Below are 16120 nucleotides of genomic sequence, written 5' to 3'. Positions count from 1 at the left end.
GGGGGGACCTGAAGTAGCAGTCTGGCTACCTGCTGACCTGGTTAACCATTACAAGAACCAGAAGCTGGGATTTATGGTTTCTTTTTTAGGGGAGAAGGGGCTCGGGAACGAGTCCATGATAAATGCACCCTTGTCCACCTGTCCCAGGAAACCCATCGACGTGTGTTTAAGCCTCCGAGAGGCCAGCCTTGTGGGCACCCTTGCTGGGTTTAGATGTGACTCCACTGCAGCTTTGGTTGATGGTCAAAATGGAAGGTTGGTTTTTAAAAAAAATTTTATTGGGGGCTCATACAACTCATCACAATCCATACATCCATTCTGTCAAGCACATTTGTTGCCATCAAATTCTCAAAACATTTGCTGTCTACTTGAACCCTTGGTATCAGCTCAGTTTTTTCCCTCCCTCCCCACCCCGCCATGAAAATTTATAAATTATTATTTTGTCATGTCTTGCACTGTCCGATGTCTCCCTTCACCCACTTTCCATTGGAAGAAGGGCTTCTAACACCTGGTGATGTGTGTGCTGTGGGAATCATGGCAAGGCTGGATCTGCTAGCCAGGCCTAGGCTTGAGCGGCCTCAAAGCCGGTTCAGCCACACAGCGGATCCAACTGCTCATTTCCTGGAAGGGACGTGGACCTGCCCGAGGTCTGCTCTAACTACAATGCAGAATCACGGTAGGTACAACCCTCCATCTGACTGGAGACCTAGGGAGCCTTGAGGTCAGCTGGTCAGATAGCCTTTCTGAGGACCCAGAGAGCCTGGCCCCATTACTAAGAAGTAGCAGGGCCCAGAGTTGAACTCACTTGAGTCCCAGGTCACTACTGTTCTTAATAGCACAGAGCTCTTGTTTGGGGGTAAGTGCCTTGGCCTTTGGAACCAAAGATTTGAACCCACTCCACTGCTGAACCCAAGTTTTCTGCAGTCAACACCCCATCCCAGGCCTCTTCCTAGAGATCGTTACTGAGTAGGTGCCCTGACAGTTCTCACATGGCTAGGGCCAGGGAAACGAAAGGGCAAGCTATTTGTGGCTACAGCTTGTGGGAGTGTTTAGTTGGCAGCTCTACCAACTTGGAGAACACCGCTCCCTGAAGCTGCCTCCTGTAAAGCACGTGTGCAGGCATCAAGGGACTGTCTTGCTGGGCTGCAAGCTCTGGTTGGTGTGCTCGCTGCATGGTTGCTCTGCTGCCTGGCCAGGGCATTTGGAGCCTCACGCATGTACTCCAGCCTAGCGGCAGTTCCAGAGCTTGGCACCTAGTGTGCTGCCTGAAGGTTGTTTGGAAGGACCAAGAAACTCTGTCTCTGGGACTGCCCTGCCCTAACCTGGGACCCAGAAGGGGCTCTAACAGGAGTTATTCTAGCTTGCTCTCTGGGCCTGAGGTTTTGGTAGCAGTGCCGAGCCAGTTATGGAGTTGGGAAAACTGGGTGCATTCTCCCTGGCTGGCTGGTAGTGGGTCTGAGTGGAGAAGACAAGAGAGCAGCAAAACACAGTGCACATAGCTGGCCGGCCTTCCCCTCAGCCATCTTTAAGTCTCCCACTTTATTTGCAGTAAAAGCCTCCATTTTTATGCTAAATTGCCCTTGGGGCAAAGATGCAGGTTTTCAGACTGAAGTACTTCTGGAGGTCTCATAATGAGGGACCCCTAGCTGCTCACTCCGTGACCTCTGGCAGGTCATACCGACTGGGATGCACCGGAGTGCCATGATCAACTATCACTATTGCCCTGTACCAGGTGCTTTCCCTTGCTGGCATCTCAACATTACTTCAGCCCTCCACCACTGTTCTACAGGAGACTGACCTAAGGGATTACGTGGAATTAAGCCTGACTCCAGCGATGGGCTGCTAACCCAAGGTGGGCAGTTCGACCTCACCACAAGGATGGGGCCATCTGCTCGAGGACAGTTCTCCCTGCCCCACAGGGTCCAGAGGAGCTGGAGTGGACTTGATGGCAGTGGGGAGGTGACTCCAGGGGGTGTGCAGACTTCAAAACCACACCAGCGGGAAGACACCTCCTCATGCCTGGTCTTATCCTGTGGCCTGCTCACAAAAAGGAAAACATAATAGGACCAAATTCTTGCTGGATTAACAGGGAGGAATCTGATGCTCACACAGCCTGGCAGCCTGGCCTGTTTTATTTCGAGACCCAAGACATGATGGATGTGTAACACCTGTCTGATGGCCCCTGTGAACATACTTCAGCTCCCAACTCCAGAGCCCAGGACAGGCCTCTCTTCTTCAGAAGGGGCATCCCAGGCCCACTCCTTGCACACATAAGACATCGTGGGACTCAGAAGCAGGGCTACCTGTTGACAAGGAGGCGCACAGAAGCCAAGGCCTCCCAGGCAACACTCATGGTTTTACTGGAGTGTTTGAAAAAGAAGTCACGGAGTTGAACTCAAGATCTTTATTAACTGTAACAGCAACCAATGGTGAGAATTTATTACTTTTTATTTCCAAACACCTGCTGGTTTTGAAGGACAGTTAAAATATAGATGACAGTTCCGCAGGCCTGCCTGGTGCCCCTATTATCCTTGCCCAGCAGCGAGATGGCTGGAGGGCTGAAGGGACGACCATGCAGGGGAGACAGGACATGCTGTCCGCCTCTGGTCCCCACGCCAGGGGAGCGGGCCATTGGCAGTACCAAGACAGGAAAAGGCATTTTCTTTACAAAACATCTGAAAGATGCGTCACACAGGACACCTAACCACGTGAATGTCCTCTGGGCTCTCCAGCCCCACCCCCCACCCCTTGGAAGGTTTAGTTAGTCCTGGGGCAACAGAGGAAGGAGATGGGCTCCATCTTTAGGTGAAGGGAAGGCACGGGCTGCCCCCAGCCGGTGGCGCTGCAGGCACCCACACGACTCACCCATTACCGCTACACTCTGCAGCCCCCCCCGCCCAGGTACACATGCCACGGTTTCGAGTAACCACCACCCGTCTCAGGCAGGGTTTCCTTTTCTTACAGAGGAAGTGGGCACACCGGGGCCAGACTGGATGCCCAGGCTAGAGCTGTGGAACCCTCGCAGCCTGGTTGTCTAGGAATTTTGGTTTTAAAGCACCGGCAAGAGCTCCCTTTGGAATCTCACGCAGCAAATGATTATCAAGCATCGCAGCATCTGTGTGTCAGCCTGCCCCTGCCCGTGCAAGGTGGCAGAGCGGAGTGTCCACTCTGGGACTTTTATGTCATCTAACTGAGGGCTCCGCATGGCACCCATGACATACAGTGTGGGCTGCCCGGGCTGCAGGCAGAGGCGAAATGAAGAGGAAACCACAGACCAACCGGGCAGGGACTCAAAGACCTCGTTAAATCTAGGCTCTGACCACTGGTCTTAGCTTTCGGGAGCAACTTAGGACATTTCAATTCCAGAGGACAGTTAAAGTGAAGTATTAATTGAAAACATTAAAAGTACCCATTATTAATAGTTTTTGGCCAAAATGTCTTGAGCTAGCCTCCAGGGAACTGCAGCAGTTAACCCAGAAAGCCATCACAGGACCAGGGCATGCTCCCGAACACAAGCCTTCTAAGGATGTGTGACCCAACAGCCTCAGAGCTGAAATTTTATTGAAAGCAGAGGTAAAGAACTGAGGTAACTATGTGCCCCTCTCCCCAAGTCCAGGCATAAATTGACCTCGCAAAGAAACGATGATTTGCTAAAGCAAACACTTCCCTCCCCCTCCCAGATGGCATGGATGGGTAGGTGACTGTGCTTCACAGGTTACTAAGTAGCTGCCCATATGCAATGTCGCCCAGGAAACTCGCTGAGCAGGAAGTTCTGAATCAGACACACAGGCAGTGGGCCCTGTTCTCAGAGGAGCAATGCAAAACAGAAAGGACCCTGGCTGGTTCCCCAAGTGGAGAGAAAAGACAAAGATTTGATGCTGGCACGCTGCTGCCACCATGCTGAGCCCTGCCTTGATTCAGCAGGCCCTCAGTATAGACTGGCTGCAGATGAGCTCTCTGGTTAGCTGCATTCTAGGAGACGAGGGCTTTCCACAGTGCTTGAACTGAGAAGGTATGGCCCGAGAGTTCCAAGGAGCAGGTAATCCAAGCGGCAGACAGGCCTTCCAAGTGGTCAGTGTGCTCAGCTGCTAACTGAGAGACTGGAGGTCTGAGGCCATGCAGAAGCACCACAGAGAAAGGCCAGACCTACTTCTGGAGGGGGAAAAAGAAGACACCAGAAAATCACGGGCAGTTCTACTCTGTCACCCACGGGGTTGTTCAAGTCCACACTGACTCCACGGCAACTGGCTTGGTTTTATTTTTTTTGACTCCGCCTCAAAAGAAGAATCAAAGAATGTGAAGGTCCGTGAAAGATGAGCGCTTTCCGTCTGAAGAAGTGCCTTAGAGCTGCCTCGGCAGCCATGCTGCTCAGGGGAGTACACGGTGAAGCCAGCAGAGCTGCAGAAAATGCAGGGCCTGACATTTCTAAAACCGTGGGGGAAAGGGTGTTGGGATACACGGCAGATGCTCAGTAAAACGAGACGAGCCCGCAGCCTGAACACCTTGTAGTCGGCGCTCCCAGCGGGTCTTCAGCCCGAGATTCCCTGCACCTCCTCAGCTCAGAGCAAGGGCCAACCTGACTTAAGCTCTCCTGAGATGACCAAGCAGCTTGACTGTGACCACTGGTGAACAAAGCAGAATCCACCCTCGCCAGCCTACCAAGTTCCTCTCAGCCCTGCAAAGTTTCATGCAGGCCCTGAGCCTGGTCATGCAGGTGGAAGAACAGGCCAGCAAACAAATCAGCAGCAAGAAAAAGTCCCAGTGACGACTGCAAATAAATTTTAAAATAATGGAAGTTTCCCACAAACTTTTGAAGCCCCCTTGTATGTCTATCACACAATTTTTGCCTGTTCAGTTATTTACAGGTTTAAACCTTATTGACAGCAATTACAAGAATCTGTTTGCAAGAATACCATTCCATGATCCATGGAGTTTTCGATCACCCCCACCCTCCACCCCCCACTTTCTGTATACTGACCCTAGTAACCACTAATAAAATTTTACCTCTATTAAAAAAGAAAAAGAACTGTGTGGAAAAGCTCCCGTAAGCTTCATGGTGAAGACCATGCTGGCTCTCTTTAGCAGCTCACTTCTACCAGGAAGCTCTGGACCAAGCAGGCACAAGCAGACACTTATGAGACACTGCTGCTTGGTGAGATACCTGGCCCAGGTCTCTTTAAACTGGTGGTTGGAGAGAGCAGGTCCCAAGCACTAGCTCTGGTGGGGAATTGACTTCTTATAGCAACATCTGCTTCACTACAAATGACTGTTTTTACCCCAATAACCTAACAACTAATTCACATTTGCTCCCTTTACTTTACAATCCTGATCCCAGTTAAATCGGCAGCAGTGGCTCGGCTGGTAGGATTCAATTCCCTGTCTTTGCCGATCCCTGGTTAAGAGAGGGAGCAAATGCATGGTGCATGAGTCTTAGGGACACTAGGCCTGAGTCTCGGAAATCTGTGTCCTTGAACTACTGATAATTGGCATTTGGACTTCTCACCTCCTGAGTCAGCAGCTGGATTTGGGGAGAGGGCTTGTCTGCTTTCAGTTTGGCAGCATGATTTGATTTGTTTTCAGTGGCAAGAGCACTCTCAACAGACTCTGTAAATTCTATGCTCCGGCTCCACGTACGAGGTGGGTGCATGTGGCGTCAGAGGCCACGTCATAGAAGGCACTGCAGCATCCCCCTAGGCCCTCTCTCTGGAGAGTGCCAGCTGCCCTGCCCTGAAGACACCTATGTAGCCCCATGAAAGGCCCACACGGGGACCGGGGGTCATCCTGCCAACAGTCAGAGAACAAGTGAGTGAGCTTGGAAGCAAATCCTCCAGCCCCAACTCATAGCCTGACCACAACCTCACGAGACCCTTCCTGGAGCTGCTCTCCAACCCTATCCCCAGAGGCTGTCCCCACACAGTGTGTGCTGGTTTGAGACTTCAGTGGCGATGTGCTCATACTTCGGTACACAGCGACAACAGAGATGGAAGGAGCAGTCTTGGCCTTGGAAGCCCCTTATCGAGAAAGCTGCCTCTCTGGGTCTGTGCACCTGAGGCCATGACGCTCACTTAGCCAGGATGGGAGGGAGGGGAGCTGGAGGAACCACATCAAGCAGGGAGAGCTGGCACACTGCACATCTCCTGCGGGCACTTGGAGAAAGCCATTTCTTGTTAAGCTGGTTTCCCCAACAAGGGCAGGAACAGGGTTTCCTTGTAAAAACATGAAGGTAGACACGAAGATTTAAGAAACCCGAAAAAAGGCCAGGATAACCCAAGCTACTAATCATTGGGGCTTCTCCTGAGAGGGCCCCTCTGACCTGTGGTGAGCCCTGACACTTGTGTTTTCCTACAAGCAGAAAAACACGGGGCCATCGATTGCAAGTTTGTCTCTTGCCTCTGGAATTATTTTGTCAATGCTGACTTAGGGCCATCCAAGGATTTCTAGCAGGGGCCTCCTTCCTGAGAAGAGCTGCAGCAAGCAAGCATGTAGAAGGCCCTGGGAGAGGACAGGGGGCCTGGCAGCTGCTCTGTCACACAGCTGACCCTCCCGAGAAATCCTACCTCCATGTCCTCCACTTGAGCCGCCTGCAGTCCCTGAGGCATCCGTCACTCGGCCCCTCACGGTTTCATCCACTACCCATTCTTCAGTGAGCACGTGGCGTTCTCACCTGAGGCTGTAAAGGCCCAGGAGGACACGCCTGTCGGCTCACTGGGAATCACCTTGCTGCTAGCTGTGGTCGGTCCCACGGATACCAAGGCTAGCGCGTCAAGAAGGAAGCTTCCTTCCCCAAAAACCACACTCCCCAGAGCACCAAGACCATAGCGTGACTTAACCTTTTCCAAGAGTCCACAAAATTAGGAGTTTAATAGAAACCAAAACTGGGGTATATTAAACAAACAAACAAAAATACTTTTTATGATCATCAGATTGGCATCCCCCAAACACTAAAGATCCATCAGCTTATTCCTAAGAGACATCAATCTTCACAAAATGTTAAAAAAGAAAAAAAAAAAGAAAGAAAACGTTTCGATCTCTGAACGATTCACATTTGGGAGCAGAACACAGCACAAGGGTCCTGAGCCGGCTTCCCTCGCTCTGTCTAGAGTGTGTTCTAAAGGTAAGACAACGGCTTGCTTTCTTTGCCAGCGGGCTGGCTTACTCTCACCCTGGGACGGGGTCTCTTAATGAGAGGGTTCAGGACACCGAATCAGGCCAGAAATACCCAGGACATACTTCACCATCTTCTGAGTAGGGACAGGTGCCCCAGCCAGTCTTCAAGTGGAGTCCCTCCCCTGTGACTATGGTGCCACTCAATATCCGCAGGTGGGTGGGATGGGATGAAGGGGAGCGAGAAAGAAAACCGGTAAGAGCATGAGGCCTTTCATCAACAACCCACAGCAGGGCAAAATGGGCCGGTTTCACAAAGCACCCACTACTCTCTCTAAACATGCACACCCAAACTGGAGGGGGACAGAGCTCACAGGGCCTGGGAGACACAGAATAAGGACTCGGAACCCCGGTCTTCCCTGGTCACTTCCCACCTCCCCAATACTGGAAGCTGTTTAAGTACAAAGTTGCTGTTCAAAAGTATACTGGAAACATCTCTAAAAATAGGTCTGTAGTCATCTTAAAAATAAAAGGTCACCCTCAGATAAGAGTGACAGATATTATCAGATACCAAGACTTGCAGTATCTCTGATACAAACGTGAAGGGGGAAAGGCCTGCCAGAGAAAATGGGAGGTTGGCTAGAAGAAAGGTGGGCTGTTCGGATCACAATGGGAAGGGAAGGAAACGGGAGAACATGCTTACGAGGGGGCTTCAAAAAATTCATGGGGAAAAACCTCACCATCTTCTCATTCCATTGGGCCCATGAGCTCTCTGAAGTGCCCTCGCCCATGATGATCTATCCCAGCACCCAACTAAAGCAGACCCACAAAGGGAAGATATTACATTGTGGGTTTTTTTTCCTTTTTTGTTTTTTTAAAAAGAACATTCAGATAGTCAATTCTCAAACTAGAAGAAGTAGGGATCTGAGAAAACAAACATGGCAATGCTAACTGGGCTGCTGGGTCTGGGTGTTCCAATAGGCCAACACTCCCCTGAAGACGTCCCAAGTATGACCGGGGGCAGCACTAAGGGCGGACCTCCCCAGCAAGTGGAGGCCTCACTGCCAGCTGCGGTCCCTTGGTGCAGGTGGTTCTGGGAGGACAGACCCGCCTGGGTTTCTCTGAAGGAGATCAAGGGACTGCAAGAAACCAGAAGCCGGCAGGGAGGATCAGGTGGGCTGGGAAGAGAGCAGCTGGTCACTGAGGGTCCCTCTCTGATACCATTTCAGACAAATGTACTAAGTTAAGGACAAGGAAGAAGAACACCACAGACGGGCGTGGGGGGTGGCAGCCTCCACACCATGCCTGAGGGCCACAAACCATGACCTGTCCCTAAGGACCTGCAACCTTAGGTCAAAGGGAAAGCAGCTCTGATTCTCTTCCCCTAAGGGTCAGACACATGAACAAAGTGAACCCGTCAAACCCCTGGATCTTCTTCCCAGATTTCCCAGTCAGGTGGCTATTGGTGGGTCCATATTTGACTTAGGACTTTTTGGGTTTTGGTCTCGACAGAATACTGACCAGGGAAGCTGGATTTGCTGTTTTCCTGTGAGGTGGCTTAGTTCTACAAAAATATGCTAAGGGTCTTCCCTGCAAACCTGTCTCACCGGGGAGGGGGGATTGGGAAACAGGGAGAGGAAATGATCAGACGAAACTCTTCTTGGCATCAGTTGGCACCCAGAGGAGGAGGCAACTGCTGGTACCGCCACTTCCGTCTTCTCATTGTTGATGCTATTGGCCAAATCAGGGACACGCAGGGCTGCTTTTCTGTTCCGTGCAGAATGGTCAGATGTCCATTTCAAACTGAGCGTCCTCCCCTAGTTAGGATGAAGAACACGAAAGTTTAGCACAAAAGGAAACCAAAAAGAGGAAACGGGAAAGCAGCCCTAACTGCCATCCCTTCTAACTCGCTGCAGCTCTGGGCTCTTGCCACGGCAGGGGAGCCTTCCAAGCACCATGCGGACACCAACAAGCAGAGGAAAAAGGGCACCCATTGCATGATCCCCCAGAGAGGTCTGGAAGAGGCCAATTCAGACACAGAAGTTGAATCGTGGCGATGGAGACTAGGGCGGAGAGACTGAGAAGTTATTCTTTAAGGAGTACCACGTTTGTTTGGGAGATGGAAACATTAGGGAATAAACGGCGGGGTGACTGCTGGACACTGTGAATGCAATCGATGCCACGACTTGCGTTTGCATACTGTGAAGATGGCGGTGTCCTTGTTGCACACATCTCAGAACAGGATGGTTTTAACAGCAGCAGCTCCTGGGGAGCGCTCTGCCACCTATTATGTTCAGCGTAACTCCCCACAGCCTTGAATTTTGGCCCTGCTCTGAATCGTCACTGTGTCCATTAAAAACCCACTGGGGATTTGAGGAAACAGAATGTAAATTCTAGTACCACCCCATCCAAACCCAACCAACCAACCGCCACTAAGTTGATTCCAACTCACAGGGGCCCCAGAAAACAGCAGAGCTGCTTCTTGGGGTCTCCAAGACTTGAAATCGCCATGGAAACAGAGAGCTGTGATTCTCTCTGGTGGAGTGGCTGATGCACTGGAACTGCCCAAAGCTCAAGCACAGAGGTCACCAAATGTAGGCCTAGCTTAATTCCCACCTCACTGCTCAGCTCCTCCAGGGGCCCTGGTGCCACAGTGGTTATGTGTTTGGCCGTTAACCACAAGGTCACCAGTCCCTCTGAGGGAGAAAGACAGGCTTTCTACTCCCGTAAAGTGTTCGTCTCGAAATCCCACAGGGACAATGCTACCCTCTCCCATAAGGTCTCTCTGAGTGGAATCAACCTGAATCTCTTTCTCTTTCCTTTTCCCTCTCTATGGGAGAAAGATGTGGCCTTCCGCACTTGTAAAGACCTAGTCTTGGGAAGAAGACAGTCCTATGAGAACTGGCTTGGTGCAGTGAGGTTTCCTGTGTGTCCGTGCCACAGAGATAAAGGTGAGTGTCACTCAGTGCCCGTGCGTGATGCTTGTTCGACTACCACAGGCACTTGTGGAAAACGGGGAACAAACCTCATGATGCTCCCCAGGCCATAAAAAGGACACTTCTGATCACAAACAAGCTCTACTTCCTGAAGGTGCTATGAAACTCTGCTCTTACTGTTGTTCGTTTTGGGCGTGTTTTACTCCAAGTCCAATAAAGTCTAGGTTAAGCAGTCCATAAGGTATGGTCCTAGGGGTTACCTTTTGGGTTTTCCATTCCCTCATTTTAGATCCCCTCTACATACCACCAAACAGATATTGGATAATGATTGAGAACGTGGTCTCCTGAACACTCCCATTAGCACTGAAGAACCTATGAGACATTCCTTCAACTGGCCGTCAGTTGCAACCAAAGCACCAACACTGTCCCACCTACAACAGGCTGGCATTCAAATTACCAGGCCCCCCGCCACCAGCATTCTCTTACCAACTGCATGCTTCCTGTCATGGCTGTTCAAGTTGTTCAAGTTGTTCACTTCTACTTTGGAGTCTTCAATTAGGGTGCTAGGGCTAGTGACTCCAGGAATATTGGGCAGATGGCAAGGCGGGGTCTGAGCCATGGGAGAATTGCGACGATCCAACAGAAACTTTCGATCATAAATGATTCGAGTTCCTGGAAAACAGGGTTGCAAAGAGTTTGAGACAAGTTCAGGTGCTGTTAACATAATTGATACCTAGGAGGTTCTCCTATCGATCACATCTAATCCTAGCCCTTACGGAATGTACTCCTCTTTTTAATGAAAACTTCTACTCATCCTACAAGACACAGCTCCAACATCACTTCCTTGATAAGGGCTTTTTAAGTTCCCATCGCCCACCCACCCCCACCCTTGCTCAAGACACATCACTAACAGGGCCCCTCCCACCACGTTTGAAATCATGTTTCTCTTTCTGCCTTCATGGCATGGTGTTTCTTATGCCAGGCCTCTGTCCTTAAGTAAATTGGGGGTGTGGAGGTTTTAAATGAAGGAATAAATATGTGACAAAATCGTCACTAGATGGAGAGCCGCCTTTAGTTAAAAGGCTTTCCAAGGCAGCACTGAGACCAACCTTCTTCCAGAAAGGGCTAAGGGAGAAACTGACCTGCCACTGACTCACCAAACACAACCTGCTAACCTACAAATCTGCCGTGTGTTAGCAACAACGGTTCTGATTACCGATAACTGTTTACCTGGGAACACCTGCTGCAGCCTGTCCCTTGTCAGTCTTCCCAGGATACTAATGGTGAGGACCATGCGGCAGTTTAGATCTGCTTGAGCCTCGCCAAGGAGCGCTGGTGGCACAGTGAAATCAACAACGCTAGACTGCTAACCACAACGCCATTGGTTTAAAACCCACCACCCAGCCATTGCTCTGTAGGAAAAGAACGAGGCTGTCTGCTTCTGTACAGTTAGAACCTTCAGAAAGCCTATGAGTTATGCTTTGACTTAAGACTCCAACTAGCTCATTAAGAAAGAACATGGTGGAAGTAGAAAAGCTGCAATTACTATGGTGTGCTCCTGTGTAGCTAAAATACGCCTCTCAAATCGTTGCTGCCCAATGTCCAGCCAGGGTAGGGGTGGGGTGGGGTCTTGCTCTCCTAAGCAGGCTCAAGAAGGACTTTATTGCGACCCTGTTCTCACTGTTCGTGTGTTTTTAAAAACATGGCAAAGGTTCAGGTGAACAATGCACTGGTGCTGGATAACTCTTCTCTCTACAACCCATTCCAGTTCAAGATCACCTTTGGGTGCACTGAGGATTTACCTGCCTGAAGACTTGGAATGGAAAATTACCTCCTCAGGCTCTGCGGGGGGCGGGGGTGGGGTGAAGAATACCATCAAGTTTTAGACTGCTTAAGCAGGACCTGTGCGTGCAGGGAGGCAGGCTGGTGCACCTAGCCCAGGACTCCTTCCAGATGCAGTAAGTGTAACAGTAAGTTGTGCTAATCACACACACCTATTGAGGTTAAGAATGTATTAGAATTGGCTGTCATGTAAATACTGAATGCACTGAAACAGAATTAAGAGAAAATTCACCAAAACCAGACTTTTCTAGGCCCCAAAGGAACAATCTGGCACCTAATTCCAGGGTCACAAGATTGCACATTAATTGGGAAGAGAAGATAATGCAGAGAGCAGGCACCCAAATCTACATTCTTCTCTCAACAGACACCTTGCCTTCAGCATCAACGGGATGGTCCACGCCAGGATCCCACAAGGACTGCATGTGACCACCTGCCTCCCTTTCAGTCCAAAGTAAGCTACGAAAACACAGAACTAGTCCCTGAAATTCCTTAAATACAGTCAAGACACCACGTGGAGAATTTGTTTAAAAAAGCATCCTGTAGAAAGTCTATTTAAAAACTAGTATTTGAACAAACTGTGGAATATAAATACAACTATTTTTAAGTTGAAAAAAGAGAAAGAATGTATTGGGGATCACTTAGAGATGTCTGCCAAAAGAGGTGGTAGCCAGAGCCTGGCTCACTGGCCACCCTACGTAAATAAAGTGGAGGTGTGCAGCTCAGTCGGCTTGACTCCAGGGGAAAAACCTGCACCATGGGTTTGGGCACCCAAGTGAGAGAATGTTACAAAGACAAGTAACCCTCAAGCACCAGAGGTTTGGTCCCAGAGCACTGCAATAAGCTGAGACAGACTGTGCTGCTGTCGCTTCCGAGTGGAGGAAAGCTATTAGGTATACAATCACATCATGAGAAAGTGTGAAAGGTGCTTTCTGTTTTCAATATTTTCTGCTTTCTTTTCTATTGTCATTTTTCTCTCTTGTCTAGTCGTGGCTGTTGGGTTTTCGTTTGTTTGCTTGCTTTCTTCCTGTTTGTGTTTTGTATTATCTTCTGTTGACTGAAATCCAGGAGAGAGAAATCTAGAGACAGTACTTGGGTGAAGAATTACCTGTAGGCACTGCAGGGTGGGTTGGGTGGGAAATAGGGAGCCAGTTCTGAAGCTGATAGTGGTGCTGACTGCAAAACTCTTAACATGACTGAACAATTAAACTGTATGATATGTGAAGTATATGCCAATAAAAAGTAATCAAAGAAAAAGTTTGCAGTATTGTGAAAAGTACCAAAATGTGACATGGAGACCCAAAGTAAGTACATGCATTGGGGGGAAATGGTGCCAACAGCCTTGCCACAAACCTTCAGTTTGTACAACACGCAGGACCTATGATGTGCAATCAAACACAGCCTGGCAGTATAGAAACCTGTGTACTAGGCTACTCCGTTTGAAGTGGTAGAGTATAAATACTGCATGCTTGTAAAGTGCTTTATATTTACCTTCTCAAGTGTGTGTGTGTGTGTTTAACCACAAAACTCTTGTCATGTTATAACAAGGATAGTTTGACTCAGACATACTTTCTCAAACAACATATGATGGCTATATCCCAGGCACAGAATAATAGAATAGCTGACAATTCTTTTTGAAATATGAGGGAGCAAGTGGGGAAAAATGCCAGACAAGAGAACTGTAAACTCTAGGATCTTCCCAAACAAAGGAAAAGACTTAATTTAATAAGTAAGCTACTTATTATTTTATTTATTTATTTAATAAGTAAGCTACTTATTTATTTCAGGGTACAAAACTGACCCCAATCTACAATATGATTTAAGGGCAACATTTATTAAGTCCTAAAAGACACAGAGACAGACCTAGCATCTGAATGAAGGCAGTCATTAATTAGCAATGAGGTCATAATAGTGTCCCAGGAGAAACTGTCACATGACTGGTGGCAGATCAACACATCACAGTGACAGGTGGGGCCACAGACGCAGGAACATGACCATGACTGGGGAAGTTACATTATGTTAAATAGAAAAGCTTACAAGATTGGCACAAGGCATCTACTAAGTCCACACAGAAGCATACCAGCCGGTGTGAGCCAAGGATTATATATAACAAAATCAAAATCTGGAGGGGGGAACTGTATCAGAGCCTAAATTCTGAACACCCAGTTTACAGAAGGCTATAGATGACAGTGGAAGCCCCAAATCCATTTGTAGGGTCCTTACATGGATTTAAGCGTCTGATGGATTTCCTACCAAAGCCCAGGGATGTGAATAGTTGTGCTAAAAAACAGGTTATTGTAAAGTCTACTATGGCAAAAGTAGTTTAGGTTAAAATGTAACATCATCATTTGATTTCCTTTTTGACCCATTTTTAATTTGTTCCAATTTTTAATATTTTCTGCTTTCTTTTTGATTGAAATTGCTCCCTTTTGTCACTGTTATTTTTGTTTGTTTCTTGATGTGTTTTGTAAGCTCTTGTATATATAAAATCCAGGATATGTAAAGCTATAGCAGCAGTACTGGATAAATAGCTATCTGACATTGGGGAGGTTGGGGTAAATAAGGAGCCAACAAAAGCTACAAAAAATTAGAAAATGTTCTAAAACAGATTGTGATGACTGCACACCTCTTCTTAATAGGACCAAACTACTGAACTACGTGTGAATTTATCCCAATAAATAAATAAAACAAACCTACACCAAATCAATCACACTTAAAATATCAGAGGTAGTTTCTTCATATCAAATATCCATCCAGTGTTCACATTTCCTTAAGTGGCTCAAAAATGTTTAAATTATTAAAAACGTGTCCAAATAAAAATCTAAGCAAAAGCAATAAAAGAAGCCAGATTGTTTTTCGGACCAAGGCAGTCAGGGCATGACTATGAGATGACCCCCACCCCCACTACTGTCCACCATCAAGCCAGACTCAGGCAAGCCCCTAAGAGAGACTGCCCTTCCCAGAGTTGGCTGGAGAAGGGCAGAGGAAAATTTGCTTTCTAATGCACGCTGCCTGAGGGCAAGATTCTCTACAGCCTTTGTTAATGAGCAGAAGGAATTCAAAGGAGCCTCTGCAGTGTTCCACAGCCTTTGGCAAACCTAGTGCTCAAAATTTAAAGTTGAATACAATATTAAGCTAAATAATTAGGAAATGCATTCAAAATCCAATTTTATTTATACAAATGCTAGTAAGTAACTTTCTGTGGCTCAGGTAGAAAATCGTCAAACTGTTCCTTCTAGGTTTTGAGGAAATGGCTAAACAGCGCCTCTTACCAACACCTCTTTATGTAACTACAATTAGGTAGCATGCATGGATAAGTGTTGGGCTACTAACCACAGGGTCAGTGGTTCAAATCTACCAGCAGCTCCACAAGACAAAGTTGAGGCTACTGCTTCCATAAAGATTCACAGCTTCAGAACTGACTCCATGGCAGTGGGTCTGGGTTTGAGTGGATTATGAATTTGGGGGTATACTCCCTATATACTACGTCTGTCAGTAGCAGGAAAGAATGGAAACTGATCCAGGATGTCCTCCAATGGGCCTTAGCACATGAACACATTTCAAAAAAAAAGTTTAAGGCTTTTAAACCAACCCCAAAGGAAAATGAGTTTCTTTCTTACTTTTGATTTCTGTAGTAATGCCGCACACAAAGATGTATGGCTTTAGGAAGTGGAAATAAAATACCAGGCTCTCAGTCTCTCTGTAATATCAGGTAATCATTGGACTGCAAACTGCAAGGTACTACCAGCCAGTGCGCTACCCAGGGAAAAGAGGAGGCTGTTTGCTCCCATGCAGAACCTGTACAGAGTTGCTGTGAGTTGGAATCGAGTGGATGGCAGTGCATTTGGTTTTAATTCTTCTACTTCTGTTGATGTGACTGAGACACAGTTTTGAAAATTGTGTGGATTGGTTATGTTATACAATCTAAAAGATGTATTTCAGGATAGTACATGGGGCATCACAAAATGCTGGTAATAAAAAGGCTGACTTAATCTGAGCAGAAAAGCTCTGGATGTCTTCCTCCAAACCAGTCCTTGAAGAACAGCTAGAAAAATTATGAACCCTTTCTTTCTAATTTAAGGATGTCATATTACAAAATATTTTAAATATAATTTTAGTACAATAAAAGTAGAAACTGAGGTGGGTGTGGGAGACCTGGAAGGGCATGATCAAGGGGAATGTAACAAAGAGGAAGTGCTGAAATCCTGGTGGGGACTGAGCATGATAGTGGGACAGGAGGA

General features: G+C 47.9%; 1 protein-coding gene and 1 pseudogene across 1 annotated transcript; one reads left to right on the top strand and one right to left on the bottom strand.

The window, feature by feature from the left end:
* Window positions 1–6831: 6831 nt before the first annotated feature.
* EIF4EBP2 (eukaryotic translation initiation factor 4E binding protein 2) lies at window positions 6832–10779 on the bottom strand. Its single transcript, XM_013004233.2, has 2 exons — window positions 10527–10779; window positions 6832–8921 (listed from the first exon to the last, which is right to left on the bottom strand). Exons 1-2 carry the CDS (start codon window positions 10762–10764, stop codon window positions 8890–8892), a joined length of 270 nt encoding a protein of 89 aa, XP_012859687.2. The 5' UTR covers window positions 10765–10779; the 3' UTR covers window positions 6832–8889.
* A 963-nt stretch (window positions 10780–11742) lies between these two features.
* Window positions 11743–12308, top strand: LOC115869962 (annotated as a pseudogene).
* Window positions 12309–16120: the final 3812 nt, after the last annotated feature.

Source organism: Echinops telfairi, unplaced genomic scaffold (assembly GCF_000313985.2).
Source record: "Echinops telfairi isolate 266 unplaced genomic scaffold, ASM31398v2 ScPeMD7_70;HRSCAF=299, whole genome shotgun sequence".
In the NCBI taxonomy this organism is placed as follows: Eukaryota; Metazoa; Chordata; class Mammalia; order Afrosoricida; family Tenrecidae; genus Echinops; species Echinops telfairi.
The sequence above is the reverse complement of the archived record's forward strand: the minus strand, read 5'-3'. Positions and strand labels throughout refer to the sequence as shown.

Excerpts from the sequence above, each read along its gene's own strand:
- EIF4EBP2 (XM_013004233.2), bottom strand. The coding sequence starts at position 10,764 with ATGTTAACAGCACCTGAACTTGTCTCAAACTCTTTGCAACCCTGTTTT. Across the intron at positions 8,922-10,526 it reads TGACAGGAAGCATGCAGTTG|GGGAGGACGCTCAGTTTGAA; the intron begins GTAAGAGAATGC and ends CATCCTAACTAG.